We start from the raw sequence: 22,842 nt of genomic DNA, 5'->3' as shown, positions 1-22,842 counted from the left end.
CCTGCGGCAGGTCAGGAACCATGGCCTTTGCAGAGTCCATGAGGGCGTGGACATATCTACCCAGCACACAGGTAGCGTTTGCAGCCTTGAGAGTCATGCTGCAAGACGAGAAAGTCTTCTTTGCGGATTGCTCTATCCGGTTAGATTCCCTGTCTGATGGAATCACAGGGAAGGAGCCTGGAGCAGACCGTTTAGAGCAAGAGGCCTGAACCACCAGACTCTCCCGGGGTTTTTATCGAGACATTCTACCCCGATCACCAGGCGCCACTCTGTATCTCCGTGCTACAGATCTATTCACAGCAGGCGACCAAACAGGCTTCCTCCAAAGCTCTAATATGGGCTCCCTAAGAGCATTGTTGAATAGAAGTAAAAGATCCGCAGAAGACGAAGAAGGATGCAGGGCCTCTGTTAAAATGTTCATCTTAATTTCCGCAGCAGGCAATGGAAGATCTAAAAAGTCCACCACCTTCCTAATCACTGTGTGAAAAGAAGCTGCCTCCTCCGTGAACTCCCCCGGTGAAGACAAGTCCCATTCCGGGGAAGTGTCAAGCCCACTGGCCGAATCCAGCCCTTGATATTCTCCCAAGGGCTCCACAATCTCCCCCTCCTCCAACAACTGCTGTTGATACTCTTCCTCCTCTAAGAGTCGCAAGGCCTTCCTGAGTGCCCTCCAACCTCGGCGTCGACATAGAATTGGCCGACATCGAAGACACTGGCTTCAACACCTGACATGGAACAGAAGAGGAAGGATGACTTCGGTCGAATCCATCACTTGGATCCGGCGGCGGCACGGATCCTAATGGCGCAGAGGATGCATGTGGCTCCACCATCGGCGCCGGCTGAAGGGGTGATGAAAGCGGCGCCATACACCTGGAAGGCGACGTCATGGGAACCACAGGGCCTCGGGCGATGTCATCGGCTCCGGTCCGGCACCCTCAGTGGATAGAATGGCATAAACGGTGCTGCCTTGTATGGAGCAGGGGAGCCCAACGAAAATGTCAACGGACCCGTGGGACCAGCCAGTGCACCAGCAGGGGCCATCACATTGAACATTGATAACATGGCATTGAAAAATGCTGCTGGATCCGCTCCCGGAGCCAGGAAGGCAGGATACCGCTGGTCTCCCTGTTGCACCTGGGCTTGCTGAACATCGGAGTTATGAGCAGCAGGTGAAAATCGAGGACTGTCCGGAGGTGCCACTACCTCAAAGACTCACAGCGCCGGAGAAGCCTCAGGGTGCTGGGGTTGAGGAGTCACCATAGGACTCTCCTCCCACGCCGCCGATGAGATGGAGACCTTGATTGGCTCCGAGCCGAACGACGCCGAGAGTCATGACGACGGCGTCTCTTATGCTTCTTCGAAGAAACATGGAAGAGGATCTACGATGGCTCTTATGACCCTTCTTAGCCTTGGCCAAAAAAAGTTTGGCCTCCCTTTCCTTCAAAGCCTTTGGATTCATGCTCTGGCAAGACACACACTCCTTGATGTCATGCTCAGAGCTAAGACACCAAAGACAATCGTCATAAGGGTCTGTGACCGACATGCGACCCCCGCACTCTTGGCATGGCTTGAAACCGGACTTCCTAGGAGGAGACACTGTAACTAAAAAGTCGGATAGCAACAAGATGGAACACCTCCAACAGAAGCGAGAGCTAGGAGAAAACTGTTAGCGAAGGCACGTAAAAAAGGGAACGGACGTCAGCACGCCGGCGAGGACCTCTTATTGGCAAGGTGACGTCAGACACGTGTCCCGTGGAGCCGTGCAATTGTGACATCTTCGTTGACGTGGAGAGCTGGAAGTCTGCTGGAAGAAGATTTTCTGTCGGATGCTGGCACAAGGGTGAATTCATAAGGTGAGGAATCCACAGGTAGTTGTATCCATCAGATGTTAAAGCATTCTGAATCTGTTGGATGTTAAATTTGTATAGCATTGTATAGCTCTGACTTGAAATCCTAGGTGTAAAGAATTATAGTCTATCTAAGCAAGAATCACAGCACAAACCACTGTTCGGTGAACATTTTCAGACAACAGTGGTATCACTTTCTGAAACATCTTAAGACAAAAAAAGCATGTGGACCTCATAATATAGGGTTGTATCATGTAGGACAATGTAGAGTCCATCATAGTACATACATTTTTTACTGTTGCCTTTGGTGTGGGCACATCGCCCAGCTATTTCGGTCCCAGTTCCAGGGACTAGATCACAGTTGGCCTTTCAAATAGCAGTATCTTTCTTTCAAGATTCAGCTTCAGCAAATGTACCAGCATCCCTTTTGCCTCTGCCCTCAAACAGTCTTGAAAGCTTAGCTTAAACTTTGAGGAGTCACTAGCAAAAGGGAAAACAATTTTGGAATCTTCTACATATGATAGTGCAAATCCTTAGCTACGGACACTTAGGTCAGCAGTGTCATATAGATATTAATCAAGGTAGGACTTAATGCAAAACCCTTGGGCTACACATCATAAACCCATTTGCCTTAAACCTGAAAGGATTTAGGACTACTGATAATCAGCTGTTCATCTTGAACCACATCAGTGACACCCGGCTAGTTGGCCTAGCACACACAGTCTGGTTAGACATAGTACCAAAGGCAGCACTTAAGTATTACACCAGAGAAACCGTTTCTCCTTTGTCCAGTAACATCCTAATATAATTTGCACCACCAGCAAAGCTGCTTTGGTGCCATGCAGCGGGTTGAAACCTGCTTCAGTCATATCTAATGAGTTATTTGTTTCTGGGAATATGGATAACTGAGCAAAAAAAAAAAACCTTTTGTAGGATGTTTGTTGAGCAGAGTAGCAGGGATATCGGATGTAGTTACTGAAGGGCCTCTTGGTCTGCTGTGGCTTTTCCAATAATGGAACCAGCAAGCCTTCCTTCAAAGAATTAGGTGCCATCCTCAGCTCGATGTTACACAGGACCTTAAGCTAGGGGGACAATTGTATTTTTGGCTAAATTAAAAATAGCTGGTTAACAAATGCGCTTGGGAAACCCTTTTAACACTGCACATATTGCCACTTACTTATTCCAAACTGTACATAAGAAAATAGCTTAATAACAGGAATTACCTACCTGCCTCTAGCATCAATAAGTCGTTGTAACATTCACCCTGATTCGTGAAATGTATTTATATTACCCTAAAAATACACTTTAACACCTCACACAGTCTGGCAGATGGCTCAATTCTTGTGGCCATGGTTGAGGGTGAGAAAATCCCTCTAAAAACCCTTTGGTCAAGTTTTTGGCTGACTGTATTGCATGGACCTAAAATGCTGTTTTGGCTTACTTACATATCTGTTTCCAAATGCTCAACTCAAGACAATAAGCCTTTTTAGAGTCCATGCTATAATCCCATCTCTACCACCTTTTTCGAGACTTACATCGTCTTTCTGCTATTCTCAGCTCGAGTGAGTACTAAAGGGATGTCTTGGGATGTCTATTTTAAACATACTTCTTTGATAAGAGCCACCAAGTCTAATGGAGAAGTTATCCAAACTGACTGGTTTTGACATCAACATTATGGTCCAAAGCTTCACCCTATAATTTTTCACTCAGAATCACATTCAAATGTTCTCCTTTTATTCTCAACCATGGGTCTATAGGTTTATTCTCTCTTGGTATCAGGGGAGCTTTTGTCCAACCAGGCTGTATGTTAAAAGTAATCCCCAAGTGATCAGTTCATAGGGAAAAAAATGGCTGTATCAGTGGTGATTAATGCAGATACAAGACAATTCCGTTCAACCTACGACCCATGCAGTGTGCATTTCCCCGAACTAAGTGTTCGAACCCCACTGAAAAAGCTGTAAAAACTTAAGCCTCCAAGCTATCCTCTCTCGCTAACCAGCTGTTAACCTCCGCTAGCACAATTAGGTCCTATGTTTTTGTGGCATAATGTGAGATCAATTTAACCATTGCATCCTGCAAATCACCTAACCTGCCCAGAGTGCTATAAATGAATAGCCCGACCAGCTGCAGCTGTTAGGTGAAGCTGGGACCACAGCTGCACCGCAATCTCTACCCCTGGGCCTTGAATTAGGACTGGATCTTAAACTGGCCCAGTAAATAACGATTAAGTCACCTCCATGCCCGCCCTCCCTGCCCCTCCTTAGAATTCTGTAAACTGCGGAACCAGCTTAGAAATGGTTCGGTCTCAATGAGTAATTAAAATAGGATTCGGTCGCCAGCAGTACATCAATATTTTGGTTCACAATTAATAAATATGTCGGCCAATGAGCCAACATTTAGTAACATAAAAAGGAGCTTGCCTGAGGGGTTAGCCTGACAGCGTGTTATCTTCACTGCTTTCAGCTCAGTGGGACTCCTGCCAATCTCCATTAGTATCCCTTCAACACAAGAGAGAACAACTTGTGCTCCTTGAGAAACCCAATGCTCTTCTAGCAAAAGCAATCAGGAGTGAAAAACAAAATCAGGAACAATGTTAACTGTTACTATTTCGATTTGGTGCAATTTATTAGAAAAATGATTACATGGGCAATCCACTTCGAGGAGTATGCTATTTCGAGACTACCAAACTAAATAGAGCAAGGTCTAAAATACTGCAGGCTTGGTGATGCTAGAAAAATATTAACATTGATTTCTGCTGCCACTAAATAGTAGTGACTGTCACGATTAGGCCTGAAAAAAGCACACAATTACAATACATCATATTGTACTAAGAAGCCCCACAAAATAATCAGCATATACAAAAAAAAGACAATAACACCACCCGTGCAGTTTGCATAATCTGTCCCTCATTGAAAATGAGGACGTAGGGCGTCTGAAAGCAATCACTGAGGTAAAATCTATACACATAACTACTAATATTAACAATAACAATAAAATAATGCATTATTTTATTAGCACTAGCACAACTACTGATATTAAGGACATTGCTCGGACAATAAATCACACAAGACATCATATACGATATTATAAAAGTTAATTAAACTTTCAAGAAAGGCAGCCCTTTCATTAATGGCCTTACCTAGCTATCATATTAAATAAATGTATTCAAAAATTACTCAGTGTCATATGTACAAATGCATTTTAGCAGGCCGGAAACGGCAGATTCTCAGAATCGGAACGTTACAGACCCCAAAAATACTTTTTTATATGTACAGAACACAAGTTGCAATTCAGTAACATGGTACCAAACCATGATTTGTGTTTAGCGATCCAGGATGTGAAAGCATCGTTTTTAGGATGTCCCTTCCTAATACCAGCTCGCAATGGTATGTATGAATGTTTTGCAACCAAAACATTCATCCAAGGGCCCACTGCCCATTCTTAAAAAACACAAAACTTCAAAGCTTAAGTTTTAATTTTTAAGCGCATTCCATTTTCCATTAAGGAAACGGGCAGTATTAACAAAAAAAAAAGTTTGCTTTATTAAAAAGCAATCACGGTCATGGTGGTCTGCTGACCCCAGCAGGCCACCATCCCTGTGATGGCCACGAACCCTAATGGGTTGCAAATTGCAACCTACCTCATTAATATTCATGAGGTATGTTTGTGACCCCATTGCGACTTGCTAAATGAAACGCAATGGGTTTCATACATTAGGTATTTTTGATTTCCTAATTGGAATTTGCAAAGAACCGAGATTAGGAAATCTTAATCTCTAAAATGTGTACATATGACCCTAAATCTTTGTTAAATGGCAGACTACAGCTCTCTCCAAAACAGCTGTCCTTCTAGCCCCTCCCACGTAGGTTTACCGCATCATTACCTTTTCCTGTTGATGTGTCTCTGCGGTTCTGAAGGTAAAAGAGGAGCTGCTCCACCTCTGCAAGTTTGGATGGTTGAATAAGCTTGCATTCCTCAACCACTTTTCGAGCAAGCGACCCTACATCAGTGTTGGCATTGAGGCTCTTCAATCGAATGCTGGAAAAGCATTGAAATATATTATTAGTGAGGAGAGTGACGGAGATTGACAAAAAAAATCACAATTTACCATCAAACGACACCAGAGTCTATTCTAAAATAAGAACATAAGACAACAGGGGTGTCCATAACTCATATTGCTATTGTCTACCTTCTAAACTATATCCATTATCTTTTATTCCATGTGTTTTACATAGGGCCAACACATTATTTTCAGGACACCTTGGAGCACCAAGCACACAAACAATGGAGACAACTGTATTGCTAACAATATCAAAGGGTCAGCAACATCCAGGTACTTACTAACGTTTAGTAGAACTCTATAGTCTGACCTACAGTAGTAGCTCATTTGTAGTCACTGATATAAGGGGAGTGGAATAAGAGTAGCAAAACTGAGTGAAGTAAAAAAAAAAGAAAGGCACTGCAACTTACATTATCTATAAGGTATTTTGCAGTTTCACTTGTTGCAGGTTTTTGCAGAGCATATTTAAGAGGCATACGAAATAACATACTATTATAGCTAACATAAGTGGCACACTTAAAGCATGGAGAGAACAAAAAACAAACACTCACACTGCAAATTTTAAACCAAAAGTAATCACAAAGATGTATCGCATTACACAAAACAGACAGGTCATATTGTCAAGAGCATGACAGTTAATAGGAACCAGGAAATCAGAAAGGAGAATGGGAGTAATCAAAACACAGAAGTGAAGTAGTGCAGGTATCAAGGGGACTTATTTTCAATGGGGAAAATGTAAAATAAAGGTATTTTCCAAGCTGAAATTAACACTTTAATAATTCTGTAAGGAACAGGAGTAACACATTGAATGACAGTGTCATTATTGTGCAAACTCCAAATTTAAAATCCCTTTTCTTTCATCAGCACTGCCATAGCCACCAACGGCCTGGGGGAGTTGTGGTTAAGCAGCAAAGTACCTTTCAGCGAGCCAGTGGAGTTTGAGGGGCCCTCCAAACACAGAATCACCCCTCCCCCCCACCTAAGTCATGAGCCCCAAGACAGCATGTGACTGAGCCCCAAGCTATCATGTGATTGATAATCAGGTCTACTTTTTCAGTGCTGTGGACTGAGATATCTTGCACAACACACCATTTATTTCCCTAACATACAATCTGTAAGCAAATGAATGAAGGTAAAACAAAAAGTGGAGATGTATCCCAGCTTAAAATGTCAGCAGAAGTTTGACAGATTATTGGTTAACTTTCAACATATCAAATTCTTAAAGGAATTTCTTATCAAATATGTGAGTATGCAATAAAGAATAATTTTTGTCTATCCATTTTTTTGCCAAACATGCCATTTTTTACCTAATCAATGCATAAGCAGTACTCTCTATATAGCCCAACCACAGGATCTTTTAGCCAAAGTCACAGGCTAAACAATTCATGATCATCAAGGTTCCCTTGGGTTCACATGGTAAACTTTCTCAAACTGGCTATTTTCTTGCCCTTTCAGAACAACTTCATTACTTCTCAGAGGTCCGTCACCTAGCTAGAAGTATCACTGATCACTTTACCCCAAATGAGTGGTGTTTGGTCTTGGGAGGGGGAGGGGGACCCAGGATGTGCAACATATCACTTAACCCCTGGTATCTTAAGTTACCCCATGTTACAAAAGGACTAATGGACGGGACAGACCACTACTTTGCTTAAAATGAGACTTTGGTTGAGTCTTCTCAGACCCTTTGGGAGGCATACAAGGTGGTAATTAAGGGTCAAGCACTCTTTTTTATCGCCGGGCACAAGAAAGATACAAGGGCCAAGTGTAAGACCAAGAAACAGGAAATCCAAACACAGGAAAGGGTACTGCTAATGCAGGATAACACTGAGGCAAGACACACGCTCCTACTGAGTCAGAAGGAGTATAGGGATGTGGCAACAAATGCAGCTCGGATGAGCCACAGAGCCACGCAACACCACCTGTATGAAGTTGGCAACAAGGCAGGCAAGGTATTGGCCTGGTAGGATAAGAGGGAGCAGGCCGGACAATGGGTACCGTAAGTGAAGACGAGGGATGGCATATTTTGTGAGAGACTGACATGGCGTGCTGAATGCGTTCGCCACCTACTACACCGAGTTGTAGTCCTCAGCTCTCACCACAGGAATCCTAGGAATGCGTTGCCGATATCTGTCGGTCAACTCTCCAGCAATCAGACCGCCATCTCCTTGATGAGGAAATCACGGAAGACGAGATACTGAGAGCAATACGTGGTTTTAACTCAAGTAAAGTGGTTGGCCCTAACGGGGTACCCACCGAACTATATAAACTAATGGCACAGAAATTGGCTCCACGTAAGTTTAAGATGTTTAAAGAGAGCCAGCAGTGGGACGCGTTGCCCATAGAGCAGAAGCAGGACACCATAGTGGTCCTCCCTAAAGAGGGGAACCCGTCCAATGATTAGGCCTCCCACAGGCCAATACCACTGCTCAATGCTGAGGTTAAAGATCTTGCCAAAGGTTTTGGCCTCCTGACAGACCAAGGTGATCACGGACCTAGTCCATCCAGACCAAGCGGGCTTTATGCCCTACCGCAGTACGACCCTTAACTTACAACGCCTTCATGGCAGGCTAAGCCAAGCGCCTAATATGCAGGAGTGCACATTAGTGCATTTGTGCACATTAGTGCTCTCATTGAATGCCACAAGGACCTTTAATTGGGTGGAGTGGCCCTATATGTTTGAGGTATTGGCGAGAATGGGCTTCGGCCCGCGCTTCATGCATTGGGGGTGGCTTTTGTACAATTATCCATTGGCACAAGTGAGAGTGAATCGGGGGACATCCCGTGAATTTAAGCACCAACGTCTTACTCGACAAGGCTGCCCTCTGTCACCCCCTACCTTTGCCCTAGCGGTGAAGTCCTTGGTGGCCTGGATCAGGTAAGACCCACTAGTCCACGGTTCACAGTGGTCTGATCATTGGGAGGATAAAAATATCTTTAGATGCGGACGTCTTGCTTTATGTGAAAGACCTTAAGAACACCTGCGACAGAATAATGCAGTTCCTTATCTTTGGCTGCTACTCCGGCTAGGAGATCAACTGGAGAAAATCCCAAATATATAATTTACAGGGACGGCTGCTACGCATACCCCGTGGCTGTGGGGTGGAGATTGCCTCAGAGGGGTTTCGCTATCTCGAGATCTATGGAACGATGGATACCAATTTGATGTTTAGCAATAAATGTTGACACTGCTCAAGCTGCTAATGCGAGACGTCTAGCACTGGAAATCACAGCCATTATTGCCCTTAGGTAGAGCTGAGCTTTTTAAAAATGATGTCTCTGTTGTGCCTCCTCTATGCCCTGCAAAACACTCCATATTAAGACTCAAATTTTAAGAAAATAGAGGGTGAGATTAGGACACTGTTTTAGGACAGGGGCCAAACTAGGATTACACAACACAAATTGACGAGGGGATGGTACGACTGGGAGAGCGGGGGGTTGTGGAAGTAAATCACCCTGCATGATATTCAAAAGTACTACTAGGTGGCACAACTGACCAGCATTAATGCCTGGCTCTTCCTCCCTCTAGAGGAACCCGTTTTCCAGATGGATTGACTGATGTTGCATCCAGTGAGGCTACCTAAGGGCTCTTTAGAGTAACCCGAGACACACTAACATTCCAGGGACGAAGGGTGCTGTCACTGGCCTCTGGCACACAGCCTTGCGGGCCGTCTTTGGGACACAGAAGCATTAGGTAACCTGGGGAAGGTTACCGGGAATTGACAAATGAGACTTTATTGGTCTCTCACGGGTAGGTGATCTATGGATGCAGGGGAATGTCATTAATTTGGCTGACTTGCAGCAAGAATACCACTTGGCAACAGCCAAAACACACCGCTACATACTGGTTCGCTATGCACTGAGGGCAGTACTGCCATGGGGAACGGAGTTCCTGGAGTCCTCGCCCCTGGAGGACCAGCTGCTTGATGAATACATTTCATGTAAAGCCATGACCCCAACATAAGCTACTCAATAACACACCCGACACCCTTAGAACGGCTCCGTATGGAGTGTTTATGGATCACCCTAGGGTTGGCAGTAGCAATGTGGAATGTGGCAAAAATGTGGGGTGCAGAACTAGCACCGCAGCTGGAGAGACTGGAAATGTAATATGGACTAGTGTATGTTAACTAGAGGGTGGTATGTGAAGGATGTGGATGCCTCCAAAAGTGGGCAAAGATTTGGGGACGCTGGAATGGATACTGAGGTAATATTTGTGATGACCTGGGTTCTGTTGATTAGGGAAAATCGATGCCTACTATGGTCACAGCAAAACTTGCTGTTGGCTGCATTGGTTAAGAGAGAGAGTGTGAAGAAACACAGGTTTGACGCTGCAATGGTGAGGGTGTTGGAGAAATTACCAGTGCACAGTTTGATGCTTGTGTTTGTCTTTAATGAAATGTCAATAAAAAGATTTGCAAAAAAAACATTAAAAGATTAATGCAGTCTTAGGTTGCCAGTTCTACAGGTGTTTTCAAACCACCCTAGTTCGGCACCCACCTCCAACACAAGAGCAGCCTGATGTTAAGTTTCTAATACATTCAGTCAATCCCTGGAATGCATCTAATAATTCTGCAGACAAGGAGTTAATGGTCAACAAACGATTATGAGCTCAAGATTTAATCCAACAAGTGAATTCAACAGAATGAGAAAATGGCTAGCCCTTCAGCTTGGCCTTAACCCAATATCCTTCTGACACAAATCAGTTGCACAGGGGTCTGGGAAGCAAAACACTGAGTACGCTCAGGTAAATTAGGAACAAACTTAACAGGGTTATGATCACTGTAACTCTTTTCAGTCACCCTTCGGAATGTGGATACAACTCCAGGTCCTATGAATTTAAAATGTGATCTATGACTGAACCTTGGCCCCAGCTGACAAAGGTGGGCGAATGTTTGTAGAAATCTCCCACAATTTTTCTGTACTGTATAGACTGAGGGTGCTTAATGCTTCCAAAAACTTCAGGCCCCTTTGATCAATTGCTTTGGTGCACAATGACTTACCAGTTATCAAAAAGGGATCATACATTGTAGAGTTAGTGTCCATTTTAGCTTTGAAATGACCTCCTAAAGCCACATGGAAATTGTTTAATAGCCTTAATGATCTTCATTTTAAGACTGACAACACATGGAGTAGGGTGTCAATCTGTCATCCCACGTCAGAGTTGTAAAAATTAACAAAACAAAATTCAGTTTAGTTGATAAAACAACCCATAAAATGTGAATCCCTGAATGCTTACAAGCAATTGGAACAACATACTGGCTGATCTCCCCTGGCTCTATGCCCTGCGGATAAAATGGCCAACACAGAGAAACTTTCAAAACCGTCCCAGACAGGTTCCACCAAGGACCAAGTTTATTGCATCATTACAATGTCAAATTTGGTGATATAATCAATCCAGGCCGCTTCTTGCTGTATGTAGACCCGCAATAATCCAGCAAACTAATTTTACGAAGGAGCCATTCCAACTGGCCAGATCAATTAGAGGGAGACCTGCAGGAATGGAACAGGCCTTTGATGCAGTAGTTGCTCCCTTTGACAGTGTTTCAATTCTATTAGGAGCATTATTAGATATACACAACATCTCCAATTAAGAGTGGGTTTGGTAGGTCACTGATGAAGGATTATGACATCTGTAATGGCAAAAAACATTTTATTGTTAGACAAGGAACACGTTTTGTTTGTTATTCCTTACAAAATGGGAGGCCATCACATTCAGCACCTGAATACTTTAGACCCTGAACAGATAGATTTTGGCAGAGTTCCTCCTTAGATTCTTCGACCTCACTCCTTTGCCCCATTAAAACATTTTACATGCAGTCAGTAACAACAGTGTCAATCAGAAATTAATTCTGTTACTTTCTTTTCAAGGTACTCTGTAGTAGGTACATATGCCGTCAAAATTAGTAATGTTTGAAAATAGTGCTGATATCCAAAGTTGCAAGAAAGGTATTTATTAGATGGTAGCATCTTCCATACTTTTTCACTTGGGCACTAAATGTCACTGTGTTTTGAAAGCTTAGCAGTTTAGCATATCCACATGTTTACTTTAATTAGTCAAAATAATACATTTCCCACAGTGAACTCATTTTCTTTGAGGCAACTGGAAGTGTGCAAAGTGTTGAGTGGATCCCCAGCGATACACTGGATTAGGAGTATATTTAAAGTATAACCCACCCATAGTGGAGAGTGTCTACTGGCTTGCACAAGGCTAGAGGGACACCAACAGTGGTTTGTGGCAGTCTTGATTGTTCAGGGGAACATGCTTTTTTATTTGTACCCTATAGGAGTATTCGCACAATCTACTTGTACAAAATCGGTTCTGCTTCTTTCAACAGAGGTTGTTCACTGTACATTGTACTGTTATGCTTATGTGTTGCTTGCATGGATCCTGTATACTGCCTGAATGGTTTATTCTGGAGGACATGTTCCATACTGCAGAAGATGGTGGTTCCTAGCAGTGTGCAGGCCATTTCAGTTCCCTCTGAGCTCCTAGATTGTATACGTTGGTGACCTAAATGGGAAGTCCACAATTTATGCTTTTAGTTCAAATCCACATTCAGCATTCAATCAATGTTGAGAAGATTTGTGCCACAAGCCTTCTGGCAATAAAATACACAATTTAATTAAGGAACTCGAGCAGGGGCTTCTGTCATTTGTTATTTGGCTCAAGGTTGGCTGATACAAACAGTTGTTTATAAAGGTTGATTTTGGAGTTTAGGTTTAAGAATAAAGAGCAGCAGTCATATTACATGCCACTATAAGCTATACAAACTTCGATTTGGGAACCAGTAATGGTCAGAAAGCGTTGGAGAGACAAGGTTCTGTGCTGAGCTCATTCAGAATTATGGCTACTATCGGTGGTCAGGAGACCCAATTGTAAATCACTATCATAGCTAATGGGGAGAAAGGATGATATTAGCTGCCAAAACTCTTTGGGAGAAGAAATTGATGCAATGCATTGCTTTATCATGTACTCAAAACCACACCTAACCCGGATTTTTAGAATTCTGTTGGCTAAACAAACAGGTATCTATTAGGAGCACAGCCATCCTCAGATTGTAATCCCTGGAACCGAATCAGAAGAATCTGATGGTTGGTAGTGTCAGAGGACAAGCAATTTTAGCGTACTGATAGTGCTGGCATACATTAGCAACCCTTCCTCACCTCAAAAAAGAACTAGTAACAATGCATTACTCAGAACAAGGTGAAAGTCCAATTGCTAATTGAGATAGCACTGTCCATACAGTTGAGTTACAGCATTTCCAGGCAGCTCTTTCATAAATGGTAGATAACAAATTGTCGCACAATTACTTCATCCAATATTTGGAAGGACGAAACAAAATAAAAAACTGTTTACACCTAAAAAAACAAATCTTTCAATTATTCCAGTGTAACATGCACAGCACCAGAACCACCTAGACAATACACAGGTGACCAGGACATCTGAATATTTTTGGCATGATTCACTAAGGTTTCTCCAGAGGTTCGCTTGAAAAAATCCTGATGTGTGTATCTGTAAACAGCACAATTCAGAAGAATAAGTATAACTACATTTTACAACATATGGCATACATTACATGAGCAAAACATACGAATAGTCTTGTAAACTTGGACATACAGAGAGGAAGTGTTGGAGGAATAGTGGCAAAGGACACACGATGCCACTGCGACGTACACTGATCTGCAGATCATGGTTTTGAAACCCAGCAAGTCTGACTCAGACTTCCAGTTTTCAGAGGTCCATAAATTGAGCAGCATTTCTTTTAGCTATAATAACACATTATTTTCAGTGCTTACTAGTGGCAGACGTTTGGTATTAAGCACTATATAAAATAAGACAATATTATACTGTAAAAGTATAATAACAGCTTATGTTTTTTGTAATTACACTTTGTAAGGAAATGCCTCCTTGGCATGGTTACCCCCTGACTTTTTGCCTTTGCCTCTCTATCAAGGCATCCAAATGCCAGAGAGGGCAGGGAACTGTGGTTTACTTGGGACACCTTGTAGGTGGAGGCCAAGTTCAGCCACTCCAGCCTAAGATCCAGACTATTCTGGACTGGGCAGCTCCAAAAACCCAGACTCAAGTCAGGGCATTCCTTGGCTTGACTGGGTACTACAGGAGGTTTGTGAAGGGATATGGATCCATAGTGACAGCCCTCACAGAACGTACCTCCAAGAAAATGCCCAAGAAGGTAATCTGGACTGTAGAATGCCAACAGGCCTTTGACACCCTGAAACAAGCAATGTGCACAGCACCAGTTCTCAAAGCTCCAGATTACTCCAAGCAGTTAATTGTGCAGACTGATGCCTCTGAACATGGGATAGGGGCAGTTTTGTCCCAAACAAATGATGATGGCCTTGACCAGCCTGTTGCTTTCATTAGGAGGTTACTCCCCAGGGAGCAGCGTTGGAGTGCCATTGAGAGGGAGGCCTTTGCTGTGGTTTGGTCCCTGAAGAAGCTGAGACCATACCTCTCTGGTACTCATTTTCTAGTTCAGACCGACCACAGATCTCTCAGATGGCTGATGCAAATGAAAGGTGAAAATCCAAAACTGTTGAGGTGGTCCATCTCCCTACAGGGAATGGACTTTATAGTGGAATACAGACCTGGGACTGCCCATGCCAATGCAGATGGCCTTTCCAGGTTCTTCCACTTAGAAAATGAAGACTCTCTTGGGAAAGGTTAGTCTCATCCTCTTTCGTTGGGGGGGGGGGGGAGGGGGGGGGGGAGTTGTGTAAGGAAATGCCTCCTTGGCATGGTTACCCCCTGACTTTTTGCCTTTGCTGATGCTAAGTTATGATTTGAAAGTGTGCTGAGGCCTGCTAACCAGGCCCCAGCACCAGTGTTCTTTCCCTAACCTGTACTTTTGTTTCCACAATTGGCACACCCTGGCATCCAGGTAAGTCCCTTGTAACTGGTACCCCTGGTACCAAGGGCCCTGATGCCAGGGAAGGTCTCTAAGGGCTGCAGCATGTCTTATGCCACCCTGGGGACCCCTCACTCAGCACGGACACACTGCTTGCCAGCTTGTGTGTGCTAGTGGGGATAAAAAGACTAAGTCGACATGGCACTCCCCTCAGGGTGCCATGCCAACCTCACACTGCCTACAGGTATAGATAAGTCACCCCTCTAGCAGGCCTTACAGCCCTAAGGCAGGGTGCACTATACCATAGGTGAGGGCATAAGTGCATTTGCACTATGCCCCTACAGTGTCTAAGCAAAACCTTAGACATTGTAAGTGCAGGGTAGCCATAAGAGTTTATGGTCTGGGAGTCTGTCATGCACGAACTCCACAGCACCCTAATGGCTACACTGAAAACTGTGAAGTTTGGTATCAAACTTCTCAGCACAATAAATGCACACTGATGCCAGTGTACATTTTCAGACTGATGCCTCTGAACTTGGGATAGGGGCAGTTTTGTCCCAAACAAATGATGATGGCCTTGACCAGCCTGCTGCTTTCATTAGCAGGAGGTTACTCCCCAGGGAGCAGCGCTGGAGTGCCATTGAGAGGGAGGCCTTTGCTGTGGTTTGGTCCCTGAAGAAGCTGAGACCATACCTCTTTGGTACTCACTTTGTAGTTCAAACTGACCACAGACCTCTCAGATGGCTAATGCAAATGAAAGGTGAAAATCCAAAACTGTTGAGGTGGTCCATCTCTCTACAGGGAACGGACTTTATAGTGGAACACAGACCTGGGACTGCCCATGCCAATGCAGATGGCCTTTCCAGGTTCTTCCACTTAGAAAATGAAGACTCTCTTGGGAAAGGTTAGTTTCATCCTCTTTCGTTTGGGGGGGGGGGGGCATTTCCTTACACACACTGATGCCAGTGTACATTTTATTGTAAAATACACCCCAGAGAGCATCTTAGAGATGCCCCCTGAAACCATAAACGACTACCAGTGTGGGCTGACTAGTTTTAGCAGCCTGCCACACACCAGACATGTTGCTGGCCACATGGGGAGAGTGCATTTGTCACTCTGTGGCTAGTAACAAAGCCTGTACTGGGTGGAGGTGCTTCTCACCTCCCCCTGCAGGAACTGTAACACCTGGCGGTGAGCCTCAAAGGCTCACCCCCTTTGTTACAGCACATCAGGGCACTCCAGCTAGTGGAGTTGCCCGCCCCCTCCGGCCACGGCCCCACTTTTGGCGGCAAGGCCGGAGGAGATAATGAGAAAAACAAGGAGGAGTCACTGTCCAGTCAGGACAGCCCCTAGGGTGTCCTGAGCTGAGGTGACTCTGACTTTTAGAAATCCTCCATCTTGCAGATGGAGGATTCCCCCAATAGGATTAGGGATGTGCCCCCCTCCCCTCAGGGAGGAGGCACAATGAGGGTGTAGCCACCCTCAGGGCTTGTAGCCATTGGCTACCAACCCCCCCAGACATAAACACACCCTTAAATTTAGTATTTAAGGGCTCCCCAGAACCTAGGAAACTAGATTCCTGCAACCTAAGAAGAAGAGGACTGCTGAACTGAAAAACCTGCAGAGAAAACGGAGACACCAACTGCTTTGGCCCCAGCTCTACCGGCCTGTCTCCCCACTTCTAAAGACACTGCTCCAGCGACGCGTTCCCAGGGTGCAGCAACCTCTGAAGCCTCAGAGGACTACCCTGCATCTAGAAGGACCAAGAACTCCCGAGGACAGCGGCTCTGTTCCCCAAAGACTGCAACTTTGCAACAAAGAAGCAACTTTGAAACAACACACGTTTCCCGCCGGAAGCGTGAGACTTTGCACTCTGCACCCAATGCCCCCGGCTCGACTTGTGGAGAACAAACACCACAGGGAGGACTCCCCGGCGACTACGAGACCGTGAGTAGCCAGAGTTGACCCCCCTGAGCCCCACAGCAACGCCTGTAGAGGGAATCCCGAGGCTCCCCCTGACCGCGACTGCCTGCTTCAAAGACCTGACGCCTGGTAAAGACTCTGCACCCACAGCCCCCAGGACTTGAAGGATCCGACCTCCAGTGCAGGAGCGACCCCCAGGTGGCCCTCTCCCTTGCCCAGGTGGTGGCTACCCTGAGGAGCCCCCCCCTTGCCTGCATCGCTGAAGAGACCCCTTGGTCTCCCATTGAATTCTATTGCGAACCCGACGCCTGTTTGCACACTGCACCCGGCCGCACCCGTGCCGCTGAGGGTGTACTTTTTGTGTGGACTTGTGTCCCCCCCCCCCCCGGTGCCCTACAAAAGCCACCTGGTCTGCCCTCCGAAGACGCGGGTACTTACCTGCTGGCAGACTGGAACCGGGGCACCCCCTTCTCCATTGAAGCCTATGCGTTTTGGGCACCACTTTGACCTCTGCACCTGACCGGCCCTGAGCTGCTGGTGTGGTAACTTTGGGGTTGCCCTGAACCCCGAACGGTGGGCTACCTTGGACCCAAACTTGAACCTTGTAGGTGTTTTACTTACCTGCAAAAACTAACAAACACTTACCTCCCCCAGGAACTGTTGAAAATTGCACTAAGTGTCTACTTTTAAAATAGCTATATGTCATTTGTGTGAAAACTGTATATGCTATTTTGCTAATTCAAAGTTCCTAAAGTTCCTAAGTGAAGTACCTTTCATTTAAAGTATTACTTGTAAATCTTGAACCTGTGGCTCTTAAAATAAACTAAGAAAATATATTTTTCTATACAAAAACCTATTGGCCTGGAATTGTCTTTGAGTGTGTGTTCCTCATTTATTGCCTGTGTGTGTACAACAAATGCTTAACACTACCCTCTGATAAGCCTACTGCTCGACCACACTACCACAAAATAGAGCATTAGAATTATCTCTTTTTGCCACTATCTTACCTCTAAGGGGAACCCTTGGACTCTGTGCATGCTATTTCTTACTTTGATATAGTACATACAGAGCCAACTTCCTACAATACCCTACTGGCTAAGCTAACTTGCCTGTATATCCCTAGCAAAAGGTACCCAAGGTACATAAGTTAGAGGGTCACTCCAGGACCTGCAGCACTAGTTGTGCCATCATGGGTGATAGTTTCTTCATTGATGGTATTTTTATAAAAGGTGGCTTTTGATTGTGTGGATGGGGGATCAGAGTGCAAAGCGAAGTGCTTTAAGTTTGATGAGGTCATTACAGGGAGTGGACTGTTGACATTTTCTTTATTCTCTATGTATGGAGCACAGGTTTCCAGAGTTTTCTTGAGTGTACCACGATGCTGAGGGCATGTGTTAGCAGGATCGAGTCATCACAGCTGCATTTCGTTGTACAGTTATCTTCAGATCAGCGTTGTATGAATCAAGGTGTGTACTCAGATCTTTCACAGGCTGGTGAAGGGCAAACGCAGGAAAGTCTGTGGAGGATCCACATATTTATTTTCTTTTTTTCAGATGGATTCTTTGCACTGATACAGCAGAAAAGAAAGAGAAACGGATGGCAAAGTCGTCTGTCGAATCCAGGGGCATCAGGTCCTTGTACTGCATTGAAGGTTAGGCTCTTGTGACAAGATCGAACATGGCCCATTTATGTTCAGGATGTTAAAGACTGTATAGGAATTCAGTTAAACAGACCTCCTTTACATAGTCCACTCTCTGGGCGCTGGAGTCATAAAGGAGGTTTAGGCCTCAGAATAATGTGGATTGAATCTCTTAGATCAACCCATAGATGATGATGTCTGAAACTTAGTCAATTAAGGTCTTGTACTGAGTGGGAAGTCTTTAGATCAGATTGGCAGAGGCTGTGTGGGTTGCTGAGGGTGTGAAGCAGCAGTTGGGGAGATCACAAAACCTAGGGTGATGTATATTCACCCAGCACACAGGGCCTGGTACACTTGTGAATGTCAGGTTAATCTCCACCTCTCTTGTGAATGCGGTCTACACTGTGAACGTTGATGCTTGTGGACACTGGACAAGTATGGAAGTAGAATAAACCATGTCTCTGAGACAGAGTGTGTCTAGGCTGTTGCGGTCAGCTATGCATCTATGTCAGGTGGTGGATGATTGAGGAGTGCGCCTTGATGAGCACAAGTTGGGTGTGTGGTTTGTACTGTTGTTCATTTGTATGTTTTTGAGACTGGGAAGTGGATAAAGTTCTTGGTGGGTTGTTGTATTGGTAAGCACAGTATCAGACACCAGAACAAGTTACGCTGCACGCTTGTTTGCTCTTCGCAAGGATGCCTGTGTGAGAGTCAAACTGGGTAAGTGTAGGAAGGTAGCCTCTTTCTAGCCTTGTTACCCCCACTTTTGGCCTGTTTGTGAGTATATGTCAGGGTGTTTTTACTGTCTCACTGGGATCCTGCTAGCCAGGGCCTAGTGCTCATAGTGAAAACCCTATGTTGTCAGTGTGTTTGATATGTGTCACTAGGATCCTGCTAGCCAGGACCCCAGTGCTCATAGGTTTGTGGCCTATATGTGTTCCCTGTGTGGTGCCTAACTGCATCACTGAGGCTCTGCTAACCAGAACCTCAGTGTTTATGCTCTCTCCGCTTTTAAAATTGTCACTGCAGGCTAGTGACTAATTTTACCAATTCTCATAGGCACACTGGAACACCCTTATAATTCCCTTGTGTATGGTACCTAGGTACCCAGGATATTGGGGTTCCACGAGATCCCTATGGGCTGCAGCATTTCTTTTGCCACCCATAGGGAGCTCAGACAATTCTTACACAGGACTACCACTGCAGCCTGAGTGAAATAACATCCACGTTATTTCACAGCCATTTTACACTGCACATAAGTAACTTACAAGTCACCTATATGTCTAACCCTCACTTGGTGAAGGTTGGGTGCAAAGTTACCTAGTGTGTGGGCACCCTGACACTAGCCAAGGTGCCTCCACATTGTTCAGGGCAAATTCCCCGGACTTTGTGAGTGCGGGGACACCACTACACGCGTGCACTACATATAGGTCAATACATATATGTAGCGTCACAATGGTAACTCCGAACATGGCCTTGTAACAGGTCTAGGATCATGGAATTGTCACCCCAATACCATTCTGGTATTGGAGGGACAATTCCATGCATCCCCGGGTCTCCAGCACAGAGCCCGGGTACTGCCAAACTTGCTTTCCGTGGGTCTCCACTGCAGCTACTGCTGCTGCCAACCCCTCAGGCAGGCTTCTGCCCCCCTGGGGCCTGTGCAGCCTGGTCCTAGGAAGTCAGAACAAAGGATTTCCTTTGAGAGAGGGTGTTACACCCTCTCCCTTTGGAAATAGGTGTGAAGGGCTGGGGAGGGAGTAGCCTCCCACAGCCTCTGGAAATGCTTTGATGGGCACAGATGGTGCCCTCTCTGCATCAGTCTTCACCGGTTCAGGGATCCCCCAGCCCTGCTCTGGCGCGAAACTGGACAAAGGAAAGAGGAGTGACCACTCCCCTGACCAGCACCTCCCAGGGGAGGTGCCCAGAGCTCCTCCAGTGTGTCCCAGGCCTCTGCCATCTTGGATTCAGAGGTGTGGGGGAACAATGGACAACTCTGAGTGGCCAGTGCCAGCAGGTGACATCAGAGACCCCTCCTGATAGGTTCTTACCTCTCTCAGTAACCAGTCCTCCTCTGTGGGCTATTTAGGGTCTCTCCTGTGGGCATCCCACCAGATAACGAATGCAAGAGCTCATTAGAGTTCCTCTGCACTTCCCTCTTCGACTTCTGCCAAGGATCGACCTCTGACTGCTCCAGGACGCCTGCATAACTGCAACAAAGTAGCAAGAAGACTACCAGCAACGTTGTAGCGTCTCATCCTGCCCGCTTTCTCGACTATTTCCTGGTGGTGCATGCTCTGAGGGCTGTCACCCTGCACTGGAAGCCAAGAAGAAATCTCCGTGGGTCGACGGAATCTTCCCCCTGCTAACGCAGGCACCAAACGTCTGCATCACCGGTCCTCTGATCCCCTCTCATCCTGACGAGCGTGGTCGCTGGAACACAGGAGCAGGGTCCAAGTGTCTCCCACAGTCCAGTGGCCCTTCTGTCCAAATTTGGTGGAGGTAAGTCCTTGCCTCCCCACGCCAGACAGTAATCCTGTGTACTGCATGAACTGCAGCTGCTCGAGCTTCTGTGCACTTTTGCAAGACTTCCTTCGTGCACATCCTAGCCCAGGTCCCCAGCACTCCGTCCTGCATTGCCCAACTCGCTGAATTGGACTCCGACGTCGTGAGACCCTCCTTTGTGACTCTGAATCGACCGCTGTCCTCAGATCTTCTAAGTGCCTGCTCAGGTGCTTCTGCGGGTGCTGCCTGCTTCTGCGGGGGTTCTCTGAGTTGCTGAGCGCCCCCTCTGTCTCCTCCTCCAAGGGGTGTCCTCCTGGTACTTCATGGGTCCCAGCAACACCCAAAATCCTCAACCGAGACTCTTGCAGCTAGCAAGGCTTGTTTGTGGCCCTTCTGCGTGGAAACAACTCTACATCCTCCACCACGCCGTGGGACATCTTCTGACCAAAGGAGAAGTTCCTGGCACCTTCCGTTGTTGCAGAATCTTCGGTTTCTTCCACCCAGAGGCAGCCCTATTGCACCTTCATCTGGGGTTTAGTGGGCTCCTGCCCCCCCCTGGACACTTCCGTGACTCTTGGACTTGGTCCCCTTCCTTTACAGGTCCTCAGGTCCAGGAATCCGTCTTCAGTGTTTTGCAGTCAGTTGTTGGCCATGCAGAATCCCATATCTCGACTTTACTGTCTTTCTGGGGTAGTAGGGTAACTTTACTCCTACTTTTCAGGGTCATGGGGTGGGGTATCTTGGACACCCTAAGGGTTTTCTTACACTCTCAGTGACCCTCTACACTAGGCCTGGGGTCCATTCGTGGTTCGCATTCCACTTTTGGAGTATATGGTTTGTGTTGCCCCTAGGCCTATTTCTCCGTATTGCATTCTATTGTGATTCTACATTGTTTGCACTACTTTTCTAACGGTTACTTACCTGATTTTGGTTTGCATGCATATAATTTGTGTATATTACTTACCTCCTAAGGGAGTGTATCCTCTGAGATACTTTTGGCATATTGTCACTAAAATAAAGTACCTTTATTTTTAGTAACTCAGAGTATTGTGTTTTATTATGATATAGTGCTATATGATATAAGTGGTATAGTAAGAGCTTTGCATGTCTCCTAGTTCAGCCTAAGCTGCTCTGCTATAGCTACCTCTATCGGCCTAAACTGCTAGAACACCTCTAATCTACTAATAAGGGATAACTGGACCTGGCACAAGGTGTAAGTACCCCAAGGTACCCACTATAAGCCAGGCCAGCCTCCTACAGTAAGGAAGCTGTATGTGTCCTGGTTAGTAGAAATCATTGAAGTGCTGATTGCCTTAGTAGTATTGCCCAAGCTGACCAAGTGAGACTGGGGACTAACTCAGCTGGAGGGCCAGATCTTCAGTTATAGTGAAGATTTACAGGCCCTGGTTGGCTGGACAATGTTGTGCTGGAGTTCATGTTGTTCACTGCAGCTTAGTGTTAGTTGCACTGTGGCTGGGCCAGCAGAAAGTTGTTCATGGGTCTTCACTGTCCAGTCAGTGACATGCAGGGGCTGCTGAAACTGGAAGTTTGAAATACAGACTGGCTGCAGTTTTTACTACAACCCGAAGGCTGAAATATGGTGTCAAAAAACATTGTCTCTGCATTTCCATGTGTTGTTCTCCACTCTAAAGAATAACTGTATGCTGGACTACTTGCTATATTGTGAAGTGTTTTTAGCTGCAGTTTGTATATACATTGTTCAGAGGTGTATAATTCCTATCACCCTATGTCCATGACATATACCTTGAGTCCAAAACAACATGTTATCATGTATATTTTGTCCACTGGACAAATAGGCCCAAACCCCTGCAGCACTAACTCTTTGTCTGCCAGTTTACTGTATCACTGTATGCACTGGTGAAAGACGGTTATCTATCACTAAAGAAAGGTTTGTATCCATAGGTATAAGCTGATCAAAGTTGTACATATCATTCATTAATGCAAGTCTTTACTATCATGGAGAGCGTCCTAAGGAAA

The 22,842-nt window shown here is 45.6% G+C and overlaps 1 protein-coding gene across 1 annotated transcript in view; it reads right to left on the bottom strand.

The window, feature by feature from the left end:
- Positions 1 to 22,842, bottom strand: part of KIFAP3 (kinesin associated protein 3) — a 1,147,560-nt gene that overhangs the window by 1,035,221 nt on the left and 89,497 nt on the right. Inside the window, exon 3 of the mRNA XM_069231084.1 lies at positions 5,731 to 5,885. Within this exon, the coding sequence (XP_069087185.1) occupies positions 5,731 to 5,885 (155 nt within the window). The remainder of the gene's footprint in view (positions 1 to 5,730; positions 5,886 to 22,842) is intronic.

The sequence above is a fragment of the Pleurodeles waltl genome, chromosome 4_2, assembly GCF_031143425.1.
Source record: "Pleurodeles waltl isolate 20211129_DDA chromosome 4_2, aPleWal1.hap1.20221129, whole genome shotgun sequence".
NCBI classification, from domain to species: Eukaryota; Metazoa; Chordata; class Amphibia; order Caudata; family Salamandridae; genus Pleurodeles; species Pleurodeles waltl.
This window is presented reverse-complemented; position numbering and strand designations above follow the sequence as displayed.